This window comes from Orcinus orca, chromosome 6, assembly GCF_937001465.1.
Source record: "Orcinus orca chromosome 6, mOrcOrc1.1, whole genome shotgun sequence".
NCBI lineage: Eukaryota > Metazoa > Chordata > Mammalia > Artiodactyla > Delphinidae > Orcinus > Orcinus orca.
Window position 1 is genome coordinate 37,113,338 of NC_064564.1, and position 20,821 is coordinate 37,134,158.

Here is a 20,821-nt window from a genome sequence, read left to right on the forward strand (position 1 = left end):
AGAATCATCTCTTGCAATCATACCTTTTTTGATTAGTAAGTAGTATTCCATTGTGTTGATATACCACAATTTGTTTATCCATTCAACTTTTGGACATTTGCGTTGTTTCCAGTTTTTGGTTGTTACATGAGCATTTTTGGACTTACACTTTATTTTGAGCATTTTTGGACTTATACTTTATTTTCTATTAGCTAAATACGTAGGACTGGAATGGCTGAAGCATATGGTAGGTCTGTGTTTCTTTTTATGAAACTGCCGACAATCTGTTTTACAAAGACATTAATACCATCTTCTGTTCCCTGCAGCAGTGTATGAAAGTTCTAGTTCTACATTCTCACCAACACTTGGTATGGTCATTCTTTTTAAATTCTTAAGTTCTTATGATCATTCTCTTAAAATTGTAGCCATTGTAATAGGGGTGTATTGGTATCTCATTGTGATTTTAATTTGCGTTTCTCTAATGACATGATGTTGAGCATCTTTTCATGCACTTATTCGGTGAAATATCTTTCCAAATCTTCCAATTTTTGAAATTGCAGTGTTTCTTAATAGTTGAGTTTTAGAATTTTTTTATATATTATGGATACAAGTCCTTTATCAGATATTTGAATTGCAAACATTTTCTTCCAGTCTTGTCTTTTCATATTCTGTGCAGTATCTTTTAAGATCAGAAGTTTCAAATTTAGATGATTTCCATTTGCTTATTTGTTCTTTTATGGATTATGCTTTTAGAGTTGCATCTAAGAAATATTTGCATAACCCATATTACCAATGTTTTCTCTTATGTTTCTTCTAGAAGTTTTTATAGTTTTAGATTTTACATTTAGGACTATGCTCCTTTCTGAGTTAATTTTTATATATGGTGCGAGGTATGGATAGAAGTTCTTTTTTTTTGTGCGTATGGATATCTGGTTGTTCAGCACCATTTTTAGAAGGACTATCCTTTCTTCACTGAGTTTCCTTTGTACCTTTATCAAAAATCAGTTATTTGTGGATGTGTAGGTCTATTCTTATACTCTGTTTTGTTCCGTTGATCAACATGTCTATCTTAATGCCTATACCTCACTGCTTGGATAATTGTTGCTTTATAACGGGTCTCAAGATTTAGATAGTGTTGGTCTGCCAACCTTTTCATTTTTCTAAAGTTTGGCCTATTTTAGGTTCTTTGCATTTCCATATGAATTTAGCATATAGTGTTGATCTGCCGACCTTTCTCTTTTTTTCTAAAGTTTGGCCTATTTTAGGTTCTTTGCATTTCCATATGAATTTAGCATCAGTCTGACAATTTCTACATGACAGCCTGTTGGTATTTTGATTGGGATTGCCTTGATTCTGTAGATCATTTTGGGGAGAATTGATACCTTAACACTATTGTCTTCTTGCTCTTGAACATGATCTATCTCTCTTTTATTTATGATTTTCTTTAACTTCTCTCACTAGTATTTTGTAGTTTTCAGTGCACTGGTTTTTCAGGTTTATCCCTATTTTCCATACAAATAACAACTCTTTGAGGGGTGTCCCTAATAATTTTTAAGAGTATAAAGTGAGGCTGAGAAATGTGGTTTTAACAGAGTTGGAATAGGCCTGGCTAAAACTCTTGTTACTATAAAAGAGAGAACAAATATTGGGGGAAAGTTAAAGTTAGAAGTTAGCCATATGCACTTACCTAAAATCCCACTAGAACATGACCGGAGAAGTTTTTAAAAATAATGAATATAAAATAATTAGCATTTAGTTAACTTTGGTGAAGAAATTTAAGGTATAACTTTAATTATTGTTGACACTGGTATAAATTCAGGTTATTTAAATTTTTAGCAAACTTTTATTGGTCTTCTTTAACAAATCCCTTGATACTATTGAGCTACATTTATTGTTAAAGAAACCTTTACTGTGTTTAATTATTATCTTAGAAGTAGTTAGAGACGTATTGTTCTCTTCCATTTAGAATATTATTTTCCAAACTTACATATTTAAATATTTAACTATTTCTATAAAGGAATGGTAGTGAAATTTCTATTTTTCATTGTCCTTTGCTGTACGATAAAGAAAAATAAAGATTTGTGATCAGTATTTGGAGAGAAACAATAAAAATATGATTAAAGCAAAAGTAATAAAAATAAAGAGTTATAAATGAGGAACAACCATTTCTGAAAGATAATGTGCATATTTTGGACATAAAACTATATTGTTTGAAATTAAATCTTAATTACTATGAGTCTTGGTTAAGTCTAAAACTTTGATATATTTTAATGAATTTTTTGCTGTCAGATGTTTATATCTTGTTTATGAAGACGTTTACTATCTGTATTCAATTTACATTTTAAGATGAAAAGGTAATAAAATTTATTTATAATGTGAAGATAGGTTCTTTGGCCCTTGCACTTGCTTGGGAAATTATTTGTTGCAAGGTAATATCTATACACCATTGAGACTTTTGTAGCATACAAAAAAATTATGTTTTTAGGGAAATAGCTGTAAGGCTGAATGTAAACTCAAAGAATCAAAAGCAGTAGGAGACCACTACAGTGAAACAAATATTTGAGTGATAGTTTAAAATATACATTGGAAAGTTAACTCGATTTGATGTATTTCACATTGATCATATTTTCAATTCCATGATATTTTTACTATAAAGTAATTAACATTAGCAGTTATAAATGGAACCTCCCGGGGTTGGTCTTGGTCTCATTTTGATTCATCTAAAAATAGAGTAAGGCAGGGAAGATAAATCCTTGTCTGAGCCTCTTTATTTAACAATTTTCTGCTCTGCTGTGTAGCTCAGATTGCTCTTTGAATAGCTGTATAGCTTTTGTTTTTGCCTTTATCCTTGGATTTTCCAAAGTCTAAAAATCATTCAGTAGGTAGAGGTGCCCTCTGGTGTTCACCCTGCAGTTCTCTCAACATTAGTGTCAGCAGCCTTAAATTTTTAGAGCTGAGTTGGGGGTGGCTTGGAATATTTCGTTCAGTTTTTATTCTGTCAATGAGAAAAGTAAAAATAGGGAAATCAACTTGCCTACGTTCTTAATTTCCATTTGTTTGCCGTCCTTCAAAAAATTCATGCATCTATCCATCTATAATTTGTAAGAGCATGATTCTTAGAAAGAAATCACTTAGTTGCAAGTTGTTTTACTTTGATAGTGGTGTAATTTAATTTAAAATTCAAACTCTTACTTTGGAATGGAACAGAGCATGTGTTATGATCAGTGTGTTTTGTATGTTTTTGAATATTTTTAATAGTAGATGTTTTATTAGCTACTGAAAAATGCTAACAGATGACCTTTAAGAGAAAAATAACTGGAGAAAACTAAACAAAAAAACCCACTCAATTATTAAATTTCAGAATCCTGGTTTCCATAATGCAAATTTTTCTTAAATCTAGGTTACAGAATTGTTTTTAAAGACGTATTTGCTCTCTAGTATGCAGACTGTGGTGTCTTAATACCATTTCTTACCAAAAAGAACCAGGGCTTTTTGGAGAAAGGGTCGATTCCAGATCAGAGCACAAAATGTGCAAGATAAGTTGAGAACAACAGTTCTCAAACTTTTTGTCTAAGAACCCCCTTGTGCTCTTAAATTAATGACTCGTAAAAGCTTTTGTTGAATGTGCATTATTTTTAATCTATTGATATTTACCATATTATAAATTAAAACTGAGAAATTAAAAAAATTTTATTACTTCATTTAAAAATAACAGTAATAAACCCATTGCATAATAACATAGTAATATTTTATATTAAAATAACTAAATTATCAAAAATATTTAGAAGGTGGCATGATTTATTAAATTTTTGCAAATCTCTTTAATGTCTGGTTTAATGGAAGACAGCTAGATTCTCTTATCTGCTTCTGAGTTCAAACTGTCATACATACATCAGTATACATATTGTTTATAGTACACACATATGTTATACGTACATACATATATGTTTTTATGAGTATTCATGTTGTTAAAGTATGTGGCTACAATATGGGCTCACATAGGTATATATTTAGAAAAGGAAGGAATAGTTGAATAAAAGGCCTTTTCAGATAATTGTGGCTGATTGTCCTTTGATTTATGATGGAGGAAAATAAAGTTGTGTGTTCAGTATTTGGAGAGAAACAGTAAAAATGTGATTAAAGCAAGAGTGATAATTATAGGTGAGGAATAAACATTTCTGAATGATAACAATGTACTTTAGAAAGAAAGCCATATTGTTTGAAATTCAAATTGAAGTGGATGTTCTTTGATATTACACCAAAACTTGATAAGTGGTAGTTTCTTAAAGGTTAGTTGCACTGTGGAATCAGAAACCACATATGTGAACTTTTTATTTTCTTTTACATTAAAATCCATTGGTCTCTTTTGCATATTGACTGGTTCTTTTTCCCGTGTCTGAATTTGTAACATCACACATTGGTCAGTATTTGGAACATAATGATTCAGTGAGTTATGCAGACCTTCTAAATATTGACAATGTTCATTACACAGTTTAAAAAAATTACATTTACTAATATCACCAGTGATTTTATCAGAAAATTCTTTAAGAAGGGGGAAGCTGTCAAGGTCATGATGGTAGATCTTTGTTTTCCAAGATTCTAATTTTTGCTTGAAAGTTCACATTTAATCATTGGTAACAAATCTATCAGTTGTTTCCTTGAAATGATAGACTCACTTTGTTTATTGCCAAGAAAATGTATTCCAGAATACCCCAGTGCAAATAATCATTGTCAGTTGTATTTTTAAAGTAAAAATGATGTTCTATGGAAAAAGTAACTAGTTCAGCTTGCAGTTTAAACAACCACACAAGTGTTTTCCCTCAACCATCCTATTTCATTGTGTAGCTGAAATGTCTTATGTGCACACAGAATATTAAAAAATGTATACTCATAGGTGAAACTGGCATTTTTGTTTTTAACTGTGAGTGCATGTTGGTGAAGAACATGGTGACTGCTAGTTATCACACAGTGACTACAGTTTGGTGTCACTGTCTTGATTGTATCATGTGCCAGCACTTTATCCACCATTGCCTTCAGATCAACAATGTAAATGTCAACACTGTGTCAAAGGTAAATAGTGTCTTAGTATTTTTATGAAAATAGTTTTTGACCTCACAGATTTTCTGAAAGAGCCTCAAGTACTCAGTTTTGTAGAGCATATACTGAGAACTGCTGGCCTAATAACAGTCTTGTTATATCAAAATCCAGGAAGCTATCAAAGACTAGGATCATAACAAAAGGACTTGGGAGCCCACACGAAGAGGCTCCCATTGATCAAAGGTGGGGCAATTTGAGCATTAATAACTACAGTGGATAAAATGTATCATATGCGTTTAAATCTGTGAGTACATATTGATATAGGAAATCAAAATACTTCATTGATTACTTGGGGAGGACTTTTGGAAATGAACTCATTCTTCTGAAAACTGGTAAATAAAGATAAATTAAAAATCCAGCATTCATTTTGCTTTTATTTGATGAATTATACCTCTGGATAATTAAATAAGGGATTTTTCTTTTTATGGAATTGTCCTAGGTAAGAAGTAGAAGGAATGGAAATGGTAGAGTATCAGTGCTTTTCAACCCCTACTAAAGTAATGGATCTACGCAGTGGTAACCAGTGACTGCTTATATTACAAAAGTAAGATAACCAGACCCTGTTTGCTTCCTTATGGAAGATTACAGTACCACTTACAAAGAATTCATGTCAGCAAATCAGGCCTTGATCAGATTAGGCCTTTAAATTCGACTACCAGTTTACAGAAAATAAAGATAGACAAACATATTAATGATACCATTGTTGGGGAGGGGAAAATATATGTTGTATATTTTAAAACTTTATGTTAATCTCATACTGTATATATTTTGTTGTTTTTTCATTTAGAGATTTATACATAGTGATATATATTTTCATTTCCATATAATGCTGGCTATTTGCAAAATTGGGAAATATTGTATTATTTTATTTTAGTTACATTCTTAAATAGTATGCTCAATATGTTTTTTTCATCCTCCAGATACCTTTTCAGATGAAGTACCTCCAAATTTAAAGCATTGAGTCTAGTTGTTAATCTAAAAAATGTATAAATATACTGTTTTCCATATGCTTCTTCATTTTTTTGTTCATTCTGAATATAGCTGGGTATTGCCTATTCTGTGCTAGCCACTGTTCAAAATACTACGTATATAGAATAAGACATGCAAGGTCTTTACCTTTGTGAAGCTTACATCATTGGACACATTTTAATATTGGAAGCTGAGGGGCTGGTGGAGAAGTGGGGACATCTTCAGGTTGTAACCTGAAATGAGAAGGAGCCAGCCATATGAAGAACTGGCAGAAATTATCCTCTAGGTTGAGAGGACAGCAAATGTAAAGACCTTGAGATTGGGAAGAAACTTGCTATATTCAAGGAGCTGGTAGAAGTCCAGTGTGTTTGGATCCCAGTATGAGGGCAGCAAGAATGAAAGCAGATTATTTAGGACGCTGTAATTGCCAAGTGAGAAATGATGATTGCTTGGACTTGGGTAGTAATAATGATAAGAGATGGAGAGAAGTGGATGGATTTGAAGTGTTTTAGAGATGGAGCTAATATTGAGCTGGGCATGGGAAAGGGAGTCTAGATTTTTGTCTTGAGCAACTGATGGTTTCATGTGAGTTTGGGAAAGTTAAGATTTGGAAGAGGAGCAGGTTGAGGCTGGAGTTGAATGTAGGAGCCAGGCAGCATATCAGTTTTAATCTAACATCCAGCTGTGGGGTTAGATGAGATTGCTTGGGGCAGTAGAATGGAGAGAGTGAAGGGAAGAGGGCTGGGGATAGAGCTGTGGGGGGGTCCTCAGCATCTAGAGGTTTGTTGGAGGAGGAGCCAGTAGAGTCGATCTAAAAGAAGTGGCGATAGGAAGAAAATCAGGAGAATATGGAGCCATTGAAGCCCAAGGGAGAAAGTGAAGAAAAAAGGAGCTGATTGGGATAGGGCTGAGATTCTGAATCTGACAAGGAAAGAAGTGACCACAGGAGGTTTTGGGGAGACCTCAGAGTGCAGATGCCAAACTAGTAGTTTGAAAAAGTGAACAACATGAGAGGAAATGGAGAGGTCAAGTACAGACATTTCCTTCAAGGAGTAGCAGAGAAATGGGGTGGTAACTAGTGGGAGCTCCTGGATCATATTGTGTGCCAATGGGTATGATCCAGTTGAAAGGGAGAGCTAAATGATGAATCAGAGAAAGATTAATTGAAGGAACAAATACATTGGGAATGCAAGAAGCGCTGGGGTCAGGCATGCCAGTGGAGGGATTGTTCTTTGAGTCTCAACATACCGGCCAAAGAGAGCCTTTTAAAAGCAAGTCAGGGCTCCCCTGGTGGTGCAGTGGTTGAGAATCCATCTGCCAACGTAGGGGACATGGGTTCAAGCCCTGGTCCGGGAAGATCCCACATGCTGTGGAGCACCTAAGCCCGTGTGCCACAACTACTGAGCCTGTGCTCTAGAGCCCGTGAGCCACAACTACTGAAGCCCTCGTGCCTAGAGCCCATGCTCCGCAACAAGAGAAGCCACCACAACAAGAAGCCCGCGCACCGCAACAAAGAGTGGCCCCTGCTCGCTGCAACTAGAGGAAAGCCCGTGTGCAGCAACGAAGACCCAACGCAGCCAAAAATAAAATCAATCAATCAATCAATCAAGTCAGATCACATCACTCTTCTCCTCAAAAACTTCCTGGCTCACCTAGTTGCAAAAAGTCAACGTTTTTACAGTGGCCTATAAGGCTCTAAATGATTGTGCTCTCTTCTACCCCACCCTCAACTCTGACCTCATCTTTTACCGTTATTCTCCTTTAAGTCTGCTGTGGCCATCTCACTTTTTTTTTTTTTTTTTTTTTTTTTTTGCGGTATGCGGGTCTCTCACTGTTGTGGCCTCTCCCTTTGCGGAACACAGGCTCTGGACGCGCAGGCTCAGCGGCCACGGCTCACGGGCCCAGCCGCTCCGCGGCATGTGGGATCTTCCCGGACCGGGGCACGAACCCGTGTCCCCTGCATCAGCAGGCGGACTCTCAACCACTGCGCCACCAGGGAAGCCCCCATCTCACTCTTAATTGAATACAGCAGGCACGGTCCTGCCTTGATGTTTTGATGATTGTGACTCTGTCTTCTGGTCAGCTCTTTCTGTGGGTATCTGCACCGTTTACTCTCTTACTCCTTTCAGGCCTTTCCCTAAATGGTACCCTCTCAAAGTTTTCCCTGACCACCCTGTCTAAAATTGCAACCTTCCGCACCCTTGCATCTTTTATTCCCACAACCCGCTTTTCTCCATAGTGCTTCCTACCTCCTTTGTACTATATAATTATTTATGTATTTAATTTGTCCCATCAGAATGTTCACTCTGAGGGGCAGGAATTTTTGTTCATTTTGTTCACTGTTGGCAGTACCTAGAATAGCACCAAATGTGCAAATGTATAATGAATGGGAATAAAGAAGAAAGAATGTGGGTAGAGAATCAGAGAGGTTTAAGGAACTGTTTGTGGGAAATGAATGTATTCTTTTTTGATTTTATAATAGTTATGAAGCAGGGTACTAACTGAGAATGGAGTGGGTTAGAAGGGATGGTTAGAGTTTTGAGGAAAGCATAGGATGTATAAAAAGTCTGCTTGGAGAGTGGAAAGGTGAATTGTCAGAATGTGATAAAAGATTGCTGGATAGGGTTGAATGCACTTTTGTGGTTTCCTGAAATAGAATGTTTCTCATGTAAATCAACAGAACATAGCAATGTTAAGCTCTAACACAGAGTAAGGAAATGTGACGTGTAAATGCTTAAAGTTTTTAGAAGGGTAGAATTTTGTTTTGATTTGTTTTTAACACTGATCTTTATAGTATTTTATTTGCAATTGATGTAGAATGTGCCCTAATTTAAAGTAACTTTCTTTTTTTAGCCTTACCAATAACTCTCGGATTGTGGGACTCCTGGCTCAGCTGGAGAAGATCAATACTGAATCTACAGAATCAGATACTGCCAGATATGTTACATCAAAAATTCTTCATCTGGCTCAGAGTCAAGGTAAACTTTAATCTCTTGTTTTTGGAATGCTTTCTTAATTCTTTAAAAGTAGATGCTAAGAATGTTCAGACTTTTGATAAATACATGGTTATGTAAAAATTGAACTTTCTCCCATAGACACAAGAAGTAGAAAAGTGAATAACTGTGGAAGAAATTGATCTTCAAAGCATTGTTTCTAAAAAATGATTATGAGTTTACTTATGTATGAATGCCCCCCTTTCCCCAATTTTCAGACAACACCTAATTCCAGTACTACTTTTTCTAGAATGTTGACAAAAAGATGGCAGGTATTATGTTGGTTGTTAGTGTTGTTCCCCACTTTGAAATGCAAGCCCTGTCATCCAGTGATTGGGTGACCTTAGGGAAGTTTTGAATCTCTAGGACTTAGCTGCACCATCTCTGAAATAGAGATAAGAGATATCATGTAATTATCATGTAATTTACATGAGAAGCATGTAAAAATAATGTTAAAAATGTTCAGTAAATGATGTCTGTAATTAGGCATAATTTATCTGTTTTATGAAGCTAGTACTACTTAGTTGGTATCAAAACCTTGACAGAGTACAAGAGAAGAAAAGTATTAACTTTGCACTTAGGAACCTAAATTTGAAAAATCCCAAATAAAACATTAATGAATTAAGTCCAATTATAATATCAAGAAATATATCAGTATAGCATTATTTGGACAGGTTGAATAAAACCCACGTGATTACCTCAATAGGAGCTAAAAAAGAAATTTAAGATTCCAAAATCTGTGCTTGATTAAAAAAAACCTTGATTTTTCTTTCTCTAAATAAGGGTAAACCAGTAGCTACCCTTTATATTTAACAGTGATATATTGAAGGCATTCTGTTAAAATTAAGATCCAGACAATTCACAATTATTTTAATTTATTTAGTTTTTTATTATTTCATTATTCTGGAGGTGTAGGTCATTGAAATATTGTGCTTATCAACTAAGGTAAATGTATAAGGATGGTCACTGTATTAGTGCAAAGATAGATAGATGTACCGAGTATATTCACTGTATTCGCATATGAAATAACTCCTTAAAACAAAACAAAACACCCCAACAAAAACAAAGAAAACAAGTTCTCCAAACCTATAGATACTACTTGCGTATAATTGCTCTCACCACTGTAGACTCTTCCCATCATAGTCTAGAAGTCCCGACTCCAGCATCACTACTGAAAATGCCCCTAGTCATACCACTACCAGAGATTGTCCTTTTCCCCACCCTGCCACCCACAAATGGGAGAGCCAGCCCCTGAATACTGCCCCCTGGGGTTGTATAATACAATGACTCTGTTTATAGTTAACACAGTGTAAATTACTAGTGAAAGATTGTCCCATCATTATTTATAGCATAATCCAGTTGTCTATCCATTTGAGAGAGAAAGATTAGGAATTTACAGCTCAAAGAAGAAGAAATGCAAATAACCAGTATGAAAAGGTTCTTTACTTTCTTAAAAGTCAGGAATTACTAATGAAAACAACTAAGATATTTCTCACTACTTAGATTGGCAGAAATTAGAGAATGACAATATCCAGCGCCATTGAAGGCATGGAAAATAGGGTATTCTCATACACTGTAGGTGGTGCAATAATTATTATAAACTTTGGAGGAAAGAATCTGGCAATGTTTATTAAAATTTAAAGTGCACCTGCTATTTTACTTAACACTTTCACTCTCAGAAATCTGAGTGAAATAAAAATCTTATTATATAAAGGAATATTTGGAGGTGTTTATTTCACTGTTTGTAAAGTCAAAGATCAAGAAACAACCTTAAATATCCAACTATGGAGAATGGTTGAATTAATTTTGATGTAGCCAAACTCTGGGACATTATAACTACATTATACAACTATTATCAATAATAAATTATTTATGATATATGCTGTGGTTCATATGTGGAACTACAGGCATACCTCAGAGATATTGTAGGTTCAATTTCAGACTACTGCAATAAAGCAAATATTGCAATAGGGTGAGTCACATGAAGTTTTTGGTTTCCCAGTGCATATTAAAGTTACGTTTACACTGTACTGTAATCTATTAAGTGTGCAATAGCATATGTCTAAAAAAATGTACATACCTTAATTAAAAAATACTTTATTGCTTAAAATGTAAGCCCTCAGTGAGTCATAATCTTTTTGCTGTTGGAGTGTCTTGCCTCAATATTTAAGGCGGCTGACTGATTGAGGTGGTGTTTGTTGAAGGCTGGGGTGGCTGTAGCAATTTCTTAAAATAAGACAGTGAAGTTTGCCACACATACTCTTTCACGAATGATTTCTCTATAACATGTGGTGCTGTTTGATGGCATTTTACCCACAGTAGAACTTCTTTTAAAACTGGAATGAATCCTCTCAAACCCTACTGCTGCTTTATCAACTGAGTTTTTGTAGTGTTCTAAATCCTTTGTTGTCACTTCAGCAATCTTCACAAGGAGTAGATTCCATCTCAAGACCACTTCCTTTGCTTATCCATAAGAAGCAGCTCCTCATCTGTTAATATTTTATCATGAGATTACAGGAATTCAGTCATATCATCAGGATCCACTTCTAATTCTAGTTCTCTTGCTGTTTCCACCACATCTGCAGTTATTTCCTCCTCTGAAGTCTTGAATCCCTCAAAGTCATCCATGAGGGTTGGAATCAACTTCTTTGAAACTTCTGTTTATGTTGATGTTTTAACCTCTTCCCATGAATCTAGATGAATCTATGAATCTAGATGAAGCTTAATGACATCTAGAATGGTGAATTCTTTACGGGTTTTTAACTGACTTTGCTCAGATCCATCAGAGGAATCACTACCTATGACAACTATAGCCTTATGAAATGTATTTCTTAAATAAGAAGACTTGAAAGGCAAAATTACTCCTTGATCCATGGATTGCAGAGTGGATGTTGTGTTAGCAGGCATGAGAACAACACTAATCTTGTATATCTTCATCAGAGCTCTTCATCAGAGTGACAAGGTGCATTGTTAGTGAACAGTCCCATTTTGAAAGAAATCTTTTTTTTTTCTGAGCAGTAGGTCCCAACAGTGGGCTTTAAAATATTCAATAAACCATGTTGGCAGACAGATGCGCTGTCATCCAGGCTTCATTGTTCCGTTGATACAATACAGGCAGAGTAGATTAAGCATAATTCTTAAGGGCCCTAGAATTTTTGGAATTGTAAATGAGCATTGGCTTCAACTTCAAGTCACGAGATGCATTAGTCCCTAATGACAGAAGCTTTGAAGCCAGATATTGACTTCTCCCTAGCTATGAAAGTCCTGGATGGCATCTCTTCTGATATAAGGCTATTTTGTCTACATTGAAAATCTGCTGTTTCGTGTAACCAATTCACTGCAGCTTCTACATCAGCACTTGCTCCTTTACTTTGCACTTTTATGTTATAGAGTTGGCTTCTTTCATTGAGCCTCATGAATCAACCTCTGCTAGCTTTAAACATTTCCTCTGCAGAAAAAGGTATTCCATGCAAATGGAAATCAAAAGAAAGCCAGAGTAGCAATATTTGTATCAGACTTTAAAGGCCATTACAAGAGACAAAGAAGGACTTAACATGATGATCAAGGGATCAATTCAATTGTAAATAAATTTACACCCAATATAGGAGCACCTAAATACATACAGCAGGTATTAACAGGCATAAAGGGAGAAATGGACAGTAACACAATAATAGTAGGGGGCTTTAACACTCCACTTACATCAAGGGACATATCATCCAGACAGAAAATCAATATGGAACCACTGGTCTTAAATGACACATTTAACCAAATGGACTTGATAGATATATATAGAACATTCCATCTGAAAGCAGCAAAATACACATTCTTTTCCAAGTGCACATGGAACATTCTCCAAGATAGTTCACATGCTAGACCATAAAATAAGCCTCGGTAAATTTAAGAAAATTGAAGTCATATCAAGTATCTTTTATAACCACAATGTTATGAGTCTAGAAATCAACTACAAGGGAAAAAAACCTGCGAAAACCACAAATATGTGGAGGTTAAACAGTACGTTACTAAACAAGAAATGGATCACTGAAGAAATCAAAGAGGAAATCATAAAATACCTGGAGACAAATGAAATGAAAATAATGGTCTGAAATCTATAGGATGCAGTAAAAGTAGATCTCAGAGGGAAGTTTATAGTGATACAAGCTTAGCCCAGGAAACAAAAATCTCAGATAACCTAACCTTACACCTAAACAAACTAGAAAAAGAAAGAACAAACAAAACCCAAAGTTAGTAGAAGGTAAGAAATCGTAAAGATCAGAGCAGAAATAAATAAAATGACTTAAAAAAATTAGAAAGAATGAGTGAAAATAAGAGCTGGTTCTTTGAAAAGATAAACAAAATTGATAAGCCTATAACCAGATACATCAAAAAAAAAGAGAATGCTCAAATTGATAAAATCAGAAATGAAAAAGAAATTACAACTGAAACCACAGAAATACAAAAGCTCATAAGATACTACTATGAACAACTATATGCCAATAAAATGGACAACCTAGGAAAAATGGGTAAATTCTTAGAAATGTACAGTCTCCCAAGATTGAACCAGGAAGAAACAGAAAATATGAACAGACCAATTACCAGTGATGGAACTGAATCAGTAATTAAAACACTCCCAACAAACCAAGGTCCTGGACCAGATGGCTTCACAGGTGAATTCTGCCAAATATTTAGAGAAGAGTTAATACCTATCTTTGTGAAACTACTCCAAAAAATTGCAGAGGAAGGCATGCTTCTGAACTCATTCTACAAGGTCAGCATTACCCTGATAGCAAAACCAGACAAAGATATCACAAAAAAAGAAAATTACAGGCCCATCTCACTGATGAACATAGATGCAAAAATCCTCACCAAAATATTAGCAAATTGAATCCAACAATACAATAAGAGGATCATATACCATAATCAAGTAGGATTTATCTCAGGGATGCAAGGATGCTTCAATATCCACAAATGAAACAGTGCCACATTAACAAATTGAAGAATAAAAGCCATATAATCATTTCAATAGATGCAGAAAAGCTTTTGACAAATTTCAACATCTACTTATGGTAAAAACTCTCCAGAAAGTGGGCGTAGAGGGAGCATACCTCAACATAATAAAGGCCATATGTGATAAGCCCACAGTTAACATCATACTCAGTGATGAAAAGCTGAAAGTATTTTCTCTAAAATCAGGAACAAGACACGGATTCCTACTCTCACCACTTTTACTCAACGTAGTTTTGGAAGTCCTAGCCACAGCAATCAGAGAAGAAAAAGAAATAAAAGGAATCCATATTGGAAAGGAAGAAGTAAAATAGTCACTGTTTGCAGATGACATGATACTATACATAGAAAACCCTAAAGATGCTACCAGAAACTACTAGAGTTCCTCAATGAATTTGGTAAAGTTGCAGGATACAAAATTAATATACAGAAATCTGCTGAATTTCCGTACACTAACAACAGAATATCAGAAACAGAAATTCTGGAAACCATCCCATTTATCATCACATCAAAAAGAGTAAAACACCTGGGAATAAACCTACCTAAGAAGGCAAAAGACCTGTACTCTGAAAACTATAAGACACTGATGAAAGAAATTGAAGATGACAAAAATAGATGGAAAGATATACCATGTTCATGGATTGGATGAATCAGTATTGTTACAATAACCATACTACCCAAGGCAATGTACAGATTCAGTGCAATCCCTATCAAAATACCAATGGCATGTTTCACAGAACTAAAACAAATAATTTCAAAATTTGTATGGAAACACAAAAGACCCCAAATTGTCAAAACAATCTTGAGAAAGAAGATCAGAGCTGGAGGAATCACACGCCCAGATTACAGACTATACTACAAAGCAACAGTAATCAAAACAGTATGGTATTGGCACAAAAAACAGACACATAGATCAATGGAACAAGATAGAGAGCCCAGAAATAAACCCAGGTACTTAATCTATGACAAAGGAGGCAAAAATATACGATGGAGAAAAGACAGCCTCTTCAGTAAGTGGTGCTGGGTAGACTGGACAGCTGCATGTGAAAGAATGAAATTAAAACATTCTTTAATGCCATATACAAAAATCAACTCAAATTGGATTAAAGACCTAAATGTAAGATTGGATACTATAAAACTCCTAGAGGAAAACATAGGCAGAACACTGACATAAATCGCAGCAAAAATTTTTTGGATTCATGTCCTAAAGTAAATAAAAGCAAAAATAAATAAATAAATGGGACCTAATTCAATTTAAAAGCAAAAGACACCACTGACAAAACAAAAAGACAACCTTTTTTTTCTATTTATTGTGATGAAAAGGATCATCTAGTTTCCATTTCTACTGAATGGGATAAAATATTTGCAAATGATTCGACTGATAAGGGATTAATATCTAATATATATAAACAGCTAATACAACTTCACATCCAAAAAAAAAAAACAGATAGCCTAATTAAAAAATGGGAAGAAGAACTGAACAGACATTTTTCCAAAGAGAAAATGGAGGTGGCCAACAGGCATATGAAGAGATGCTCAATATTGCTAATCATCAGTGAAATGTAGCTCAAAACCACAATGAGCTATCACCTCACACCTGTCAAAATGGCTATTATCAAATAGAACACAAATAACAAATGTTGGTGAGGATGTGGAGAAAAAACCCTTGTACACTGTCGTTGGGAATGTAAATTGGTGCAACCACTGTGGAAAACAGTATGGAGCTTTCTCAAAAAACTAAAAATAGAACTACCATATGACCCAGCAATTCCACTCCTGGGTATATAGCCAAAAAGCCACAAAAACACTAATTTGAAAAATATATGCACCCCAGTGTTCATATCAGCATTATTTACAATTGCCAAGATATGGAAGCAACTTAAGTGTCCATCAACAGATGAATGGATGAAGAAGATGTGATATACACACACAAACACACGGACACACACAATGGAATACTACTCAGCCATAAAAAAGAACAAATTTGCAGCAACATGGATGGACTTGGTGGGCATTATACTAAGTGAAATAAGGCAGACAAAGAAAAATACTGTATGATATCACTTAACTGTGGAATCTAAAATATATAACAAACTAGTGAATACAACAAAGAAGCAAATTCACAGATACAGAGAACAAACTAGTGTCACCAGTAGGGAGGGAGGGAGGGACAATATAGTGGTGAGGAGTGAGAGGTACAAAGTATTTGATGTAAGATAGGCCATAAGGATATGTTGTATACCACGGGGAATATTATCTAATATAATATAATTATAACTAATATAATATCTAATATTAGTAAATGTTAACTGTGTGATAAAACTATATGTAATTTTTTTTCTTTCATGTTTTAGAAGAAAACTTTTTTTCCTACTTTTCAGAAAAAACAAGGAGAGAAATGACAGCCAAAGGTTCTACAGGAATGGAAGTTCTGCTGTCAACATTAGAGGTAAGTCACTGACATGCTTTAATTATGTAGCTGTTAATAGCAACCAATACTGAGAGAAAAAAAATTACAAAGTACAGAATTTTTATCCTAGAGGTAGAGCCAATGAATGGAAGTTTGTTTTCTTTTTTAAATTATTTGGAATGGGGATATAAACATTCTAACATATATTAGATAAACCTCTAAGTGTATTTCCCTAGGATTATAATGATAACCATATTTTAAATCTTAATATGCCATTCTAATTGGTAATAGAAAATAAAGCATTAGTTGGAAATAAATCTTTAGCTTAAAATAAATGATTGAGGGACTTCCCTGGCGGTCCAGTGGTTAAGACTCTGTGCTTCCACTGCAGGGGGCATGAGTTTGATCCCTGGTCATCAGGGAACTAAGATCCTGCATAATGTGTGGCATGGCCAAAAAAAAAAAAAAAAAGATTGAAATTGGAAATTCTCATTTATACTGTTAGTTATTCATTTATGATTAAGTTCACTTCATACATTGGTTGAATAACTATATTATATTGATATTAATTAAGTTTCAATGCTAGTATAACAGTTCGGGGTGGATCAGCAAGACAGTCAGAATCAATATTTTATATTTTATTCAGTGCAATGTTAAAAATAAGGAGTGAGTGAGTACATTGTATACCTTAGACTTAAACAATGTTATATGTCAGATTATATCTCAGTAGAACTGGAAAAAAAAATGATCAGGGAGTGAGTTCATGTGTGTGTGTTTTTTTTTTTTGACTGTGCCGCATGGCTTGTGGGATCTTAGTTCCCTGACCAGGGATGGAAACTGTGCCCTCAGCAGTGAAAGTGTGAAGTCCTAACCACTGGACTGCCAGGGAATTCTCTTTTTTTTTTTCCTTTAATTGAAGTATAGTATTGATTTACAATATTATATTTTTTATAGTTTCAGGCGTACGGCATAGTGATTCAGTGTTTTTACAGTTTATACTCCATTAAACGTTATTACAAGATAATGGCTATAAATTCCCTGTGCTATACAATATATTCTTGTTGCCTATTTGTTTTATACTTAGTATTTTTTAACTCAGTTCTGTATCCCTAATGTGCCCCTCCACCATCTTCTCTCCCCACTGGTAACCACTAGTTTGTTTTCTGTATCTGTGAGAATGTTCCAATTTTGCTTTATACATTCATTTGTATTATTTTTTAGAGTTCTCATATAAGTGATAGCATACAATATTTGTCTTTCTCTGTCTGACTTGTTTCACTAAGCATAAAATTCTCTAGGTCCATCCACATTACTGCAAATGGCAGAATTTCATTATTATGGCTGAGTAATACTCTATTGTGTGTGTGTGTGTATATATATATATATATATATACCACATCTTCTTTATCCATTCATCTGTTTATGGATACTTGGGTTGCTTCCATATCTTGGTTACTGTAAACAGTACTGCTATGAACATCGGGGTGCATATATCTTTTCAAATTAGTGTTTTTGTTTTTTTCTGGATATATACTCAGGATGGGAATTGCTGGGTCATTCTGTAGTTCTATTTTTAGTTTTGAGAAACCTCCACACTCTTTTCCACAGTGGCTGCACCAATATACATTCCCACCAACAGTGTACATGGGTTTTTTCCTCCACATCCTCGCCAACATTTGTTTTTTGTGTTCTTTTTGATGGTAGCCATTCTGACAGGTGTGAGGTGATAGCTCATTGTTGTTTTGATTTGTACTTCTATAATAATTATCCTCATTGTACATCTTTTCATGTGCCTTTTAATTTGTTGAGACTTGTTTTGTGGCCTGGCATGTGATCTATCCTGGAGAAGGTTCCATGTGCACTTGAAAAGATTATGTATTCTGCTGTTTTGGGATGTAATGTCCTGTAGATACCTATTAAGTCCAACTGGCCTCTGGTGTCATTTAAGACTACTGTTGCCTTTTTGATTTTGTGTCTGATAAGCTGTCCAGTGATGTAAGTGGGGTGTTAAAGTCTTCTACTTTTATGTATTATTGTCAGTTTCTCCTATATGTCTGTTAGTCATCACGAATTATTAGAGTAATGCAAATCAAAATCACAACGAGGTATCACCTCACATTGGTCAGAATGGCCATCATCAAAAAATCTACAAACAATAAATGCTGGACAGGGTGAGGAGAAAAGGGAACCCTCTTGCACTGTTGGTGGGAATGTAAATTGATATAGCCACTATGGCAAACAGTATGGAGGTTCCTTAAAAAACTAAAAATAGAACTACCATGTGACCCAGCAATCCCACTACTGGGCATATACCCAGAGAAAACCATAACTCAAAAAGACACATGCACCCCAATGCTCATTGCAGCACTATTTACAATAGCCAGGTCATGGAAGCAACCTAAATGCCCATCAACAGACGAATGGATAAAGAAGATGTGGTATATATACACAATGGAATATTACTCAGCCATAAATAGGAACGAAATTGGGTCATTTGTAGAGACATGGATGGACCTAGAGACTGTCATTCAGAGTGAAGTAAGTCAGAAAGAGAAAAACAAATATATGTTAACGCATGTATGTGGAATCTAGAAAAATGGTACAGATGAACCTGTTTGCAAGGCAGAAATAGAGACACAGACGTAGAGAACAAACGTATGGACACCAAGGGGGGAAAGGGGTGGTGGGATGAATTGGGAGATTGGGATTGACATATATACACTAATATGTATAAAATAGATAACTAATGAGAACCTTCTGTATAGCACAGGGAACTCCACTGTACGGTAGAAACTAACACAACATTGTAAAACAACTATATCCCCTCCCCCCAAAAAAAACTATAGGGTGCAAGATAGTTTTGTACAAGGGTGTATTGTACAACATGGGGAATATAGCCAATATTTTGTAATAACTAAATGGAAAGTAACCTTTTAAAATTGTATAAAATTTTTTAAAAATTAAAAATAAAAAACTGTATTTAAAAAGATAATTATCCCACTTCCCTGGTAAATGAGATAGAAGTGCAACTTCCATTCAGATTCCAGTGGCCTGAACTCAGTCATATGGCCCAAATGTAATTGCAAAAGAGCTGGAAAATGTGGTTTGGCTGTGTACCCAGGAAGAAGATGAACACTTAGCAATACTGCTCCTGCCGCAGTCCATTCTTTTCTTTAACAAATGTTTGTCTCTCATTCTTCCAACTCCGTCCCCAGTAAGCCAGTGGTCCAGTTAACACCCACAGTGCTAAGACAAGGGTCTCTGGTTAATGTGTGGTCCTTTTTCTGGTCTGGATTTGACTTTCTGGTTCCATTAGTCTCTGCCCTTAAATGGTGAAGTAGACAACACTTATTCCCTTTTGGGAAGGGGAAGAACAAGAGTCCCATTCCAGTCACTGATACATTGCAATTCCGAAATTCCTCTAAATAAGCACTGTAAAATCCTTCTACTCTGGGGATGAGGCAGTTCCTTGAATAGGCCACAGTTCTGCTGTCTATGTGGTTTTCTTCATCCAAGCATTGCTTTTAGTAAGAGAAATATAACCAAAGTACAGTATTTAAACATTTTCTCTTATTAGATTGGTTGTTCAGACTTTGGGAAATAGTTACTTTTCTGCATTGTGGGTTGGAGTGTAAATTGCTCAGTGAAGAGCAAGTTAGTAATATCTACTATCAAAATAAATGCCCATATCATTGACCCAGAAATTCTAGGAATTTATCCCATGTACAGTTGTACTTGCTTCCCTGTAAGTGTACGTACTTAGTTTTGGTTGCAATTTTTAATAGCAAAAGATTTAAAAAATTTAAATATCCCATTGATAGGTGACTGGTTGCATAAACAATGGTATTGCCATGCAGTGGAATATATCATGTGGCCCTTAAAAAAGGGTGAAGAAACTATTTATTGACATGTAAAAATATCAGTATAAAAATAGTTATCTATAGAGCAGTAATACCATTTGGAGAAATAAATCTATGTATACATGTGTATTTACATGGATTACTTTTATGTGTGTACAGTATCTTGCTGGATGCACAAGAAATTGATAATGCAGTTACTTTTTGAGAGGGGAGCTCACTGGATAGTCACCATATATACATTGTAGTGCCTTTTATATTTTAATACATTTATTTGTATTGTCTATTTGGTAGAAGTTGACGAGTTCAAATGACAAATTAATTCCTGTTGATAATAAGAAAATAATAGCTCAGATGATTTCCAAAAAATTTTAAGGACAATAAGAGACTGAAATGATGTGTGAGAATAGTGAAAACCTGAATACGTTTATTCTTAGAGAAACCAAAAAGGTCATCTGTAAAATATAGGTGGTTCCCGACAGACAGAAAAAGTTTGGGAATCACAAATTTACAAT

The 20,821-nt window shown here is 34.9% G+C and overlaps 1 protein-coding gene across 9 annotated transcripts in view; it reads left to right on the plus strand.

Moving 5' to 3' along the window:
• AGTPBP1 (ATP/GTP binding carboxypeptidase 1) overlaps window positions 1-20,821 on the plus strand; it is a 170,316-nt gene that overhangs the window by 35,481 nt on the left and 114,014 nt on the right. For 8 of the 9 annotated variants that reach the window (XR_004478761.2, XR_007477762.1, XM_049710786.1 and 5 more), the window contains exons 3-4: window positions 8,899-9,023; window positions 16,394-16,488. Coding sequence is in view for 7 of the 9 variants with exons in the window: in XM_049710786.1 (XP_049566743.1) it covers window positions 8,899-9,023; window positions 16,394-16,488 (220 nt within the window). In the remaining 2 variants the exon portion in view is untranslated. The remainder of the gene's footprint in view (window positions 1-8,898; window positions 9,024-16,393; window positions 16,489-20,821) is intronic. The other variant, XM_033411440.2, reaches the window with a different exon arrangement.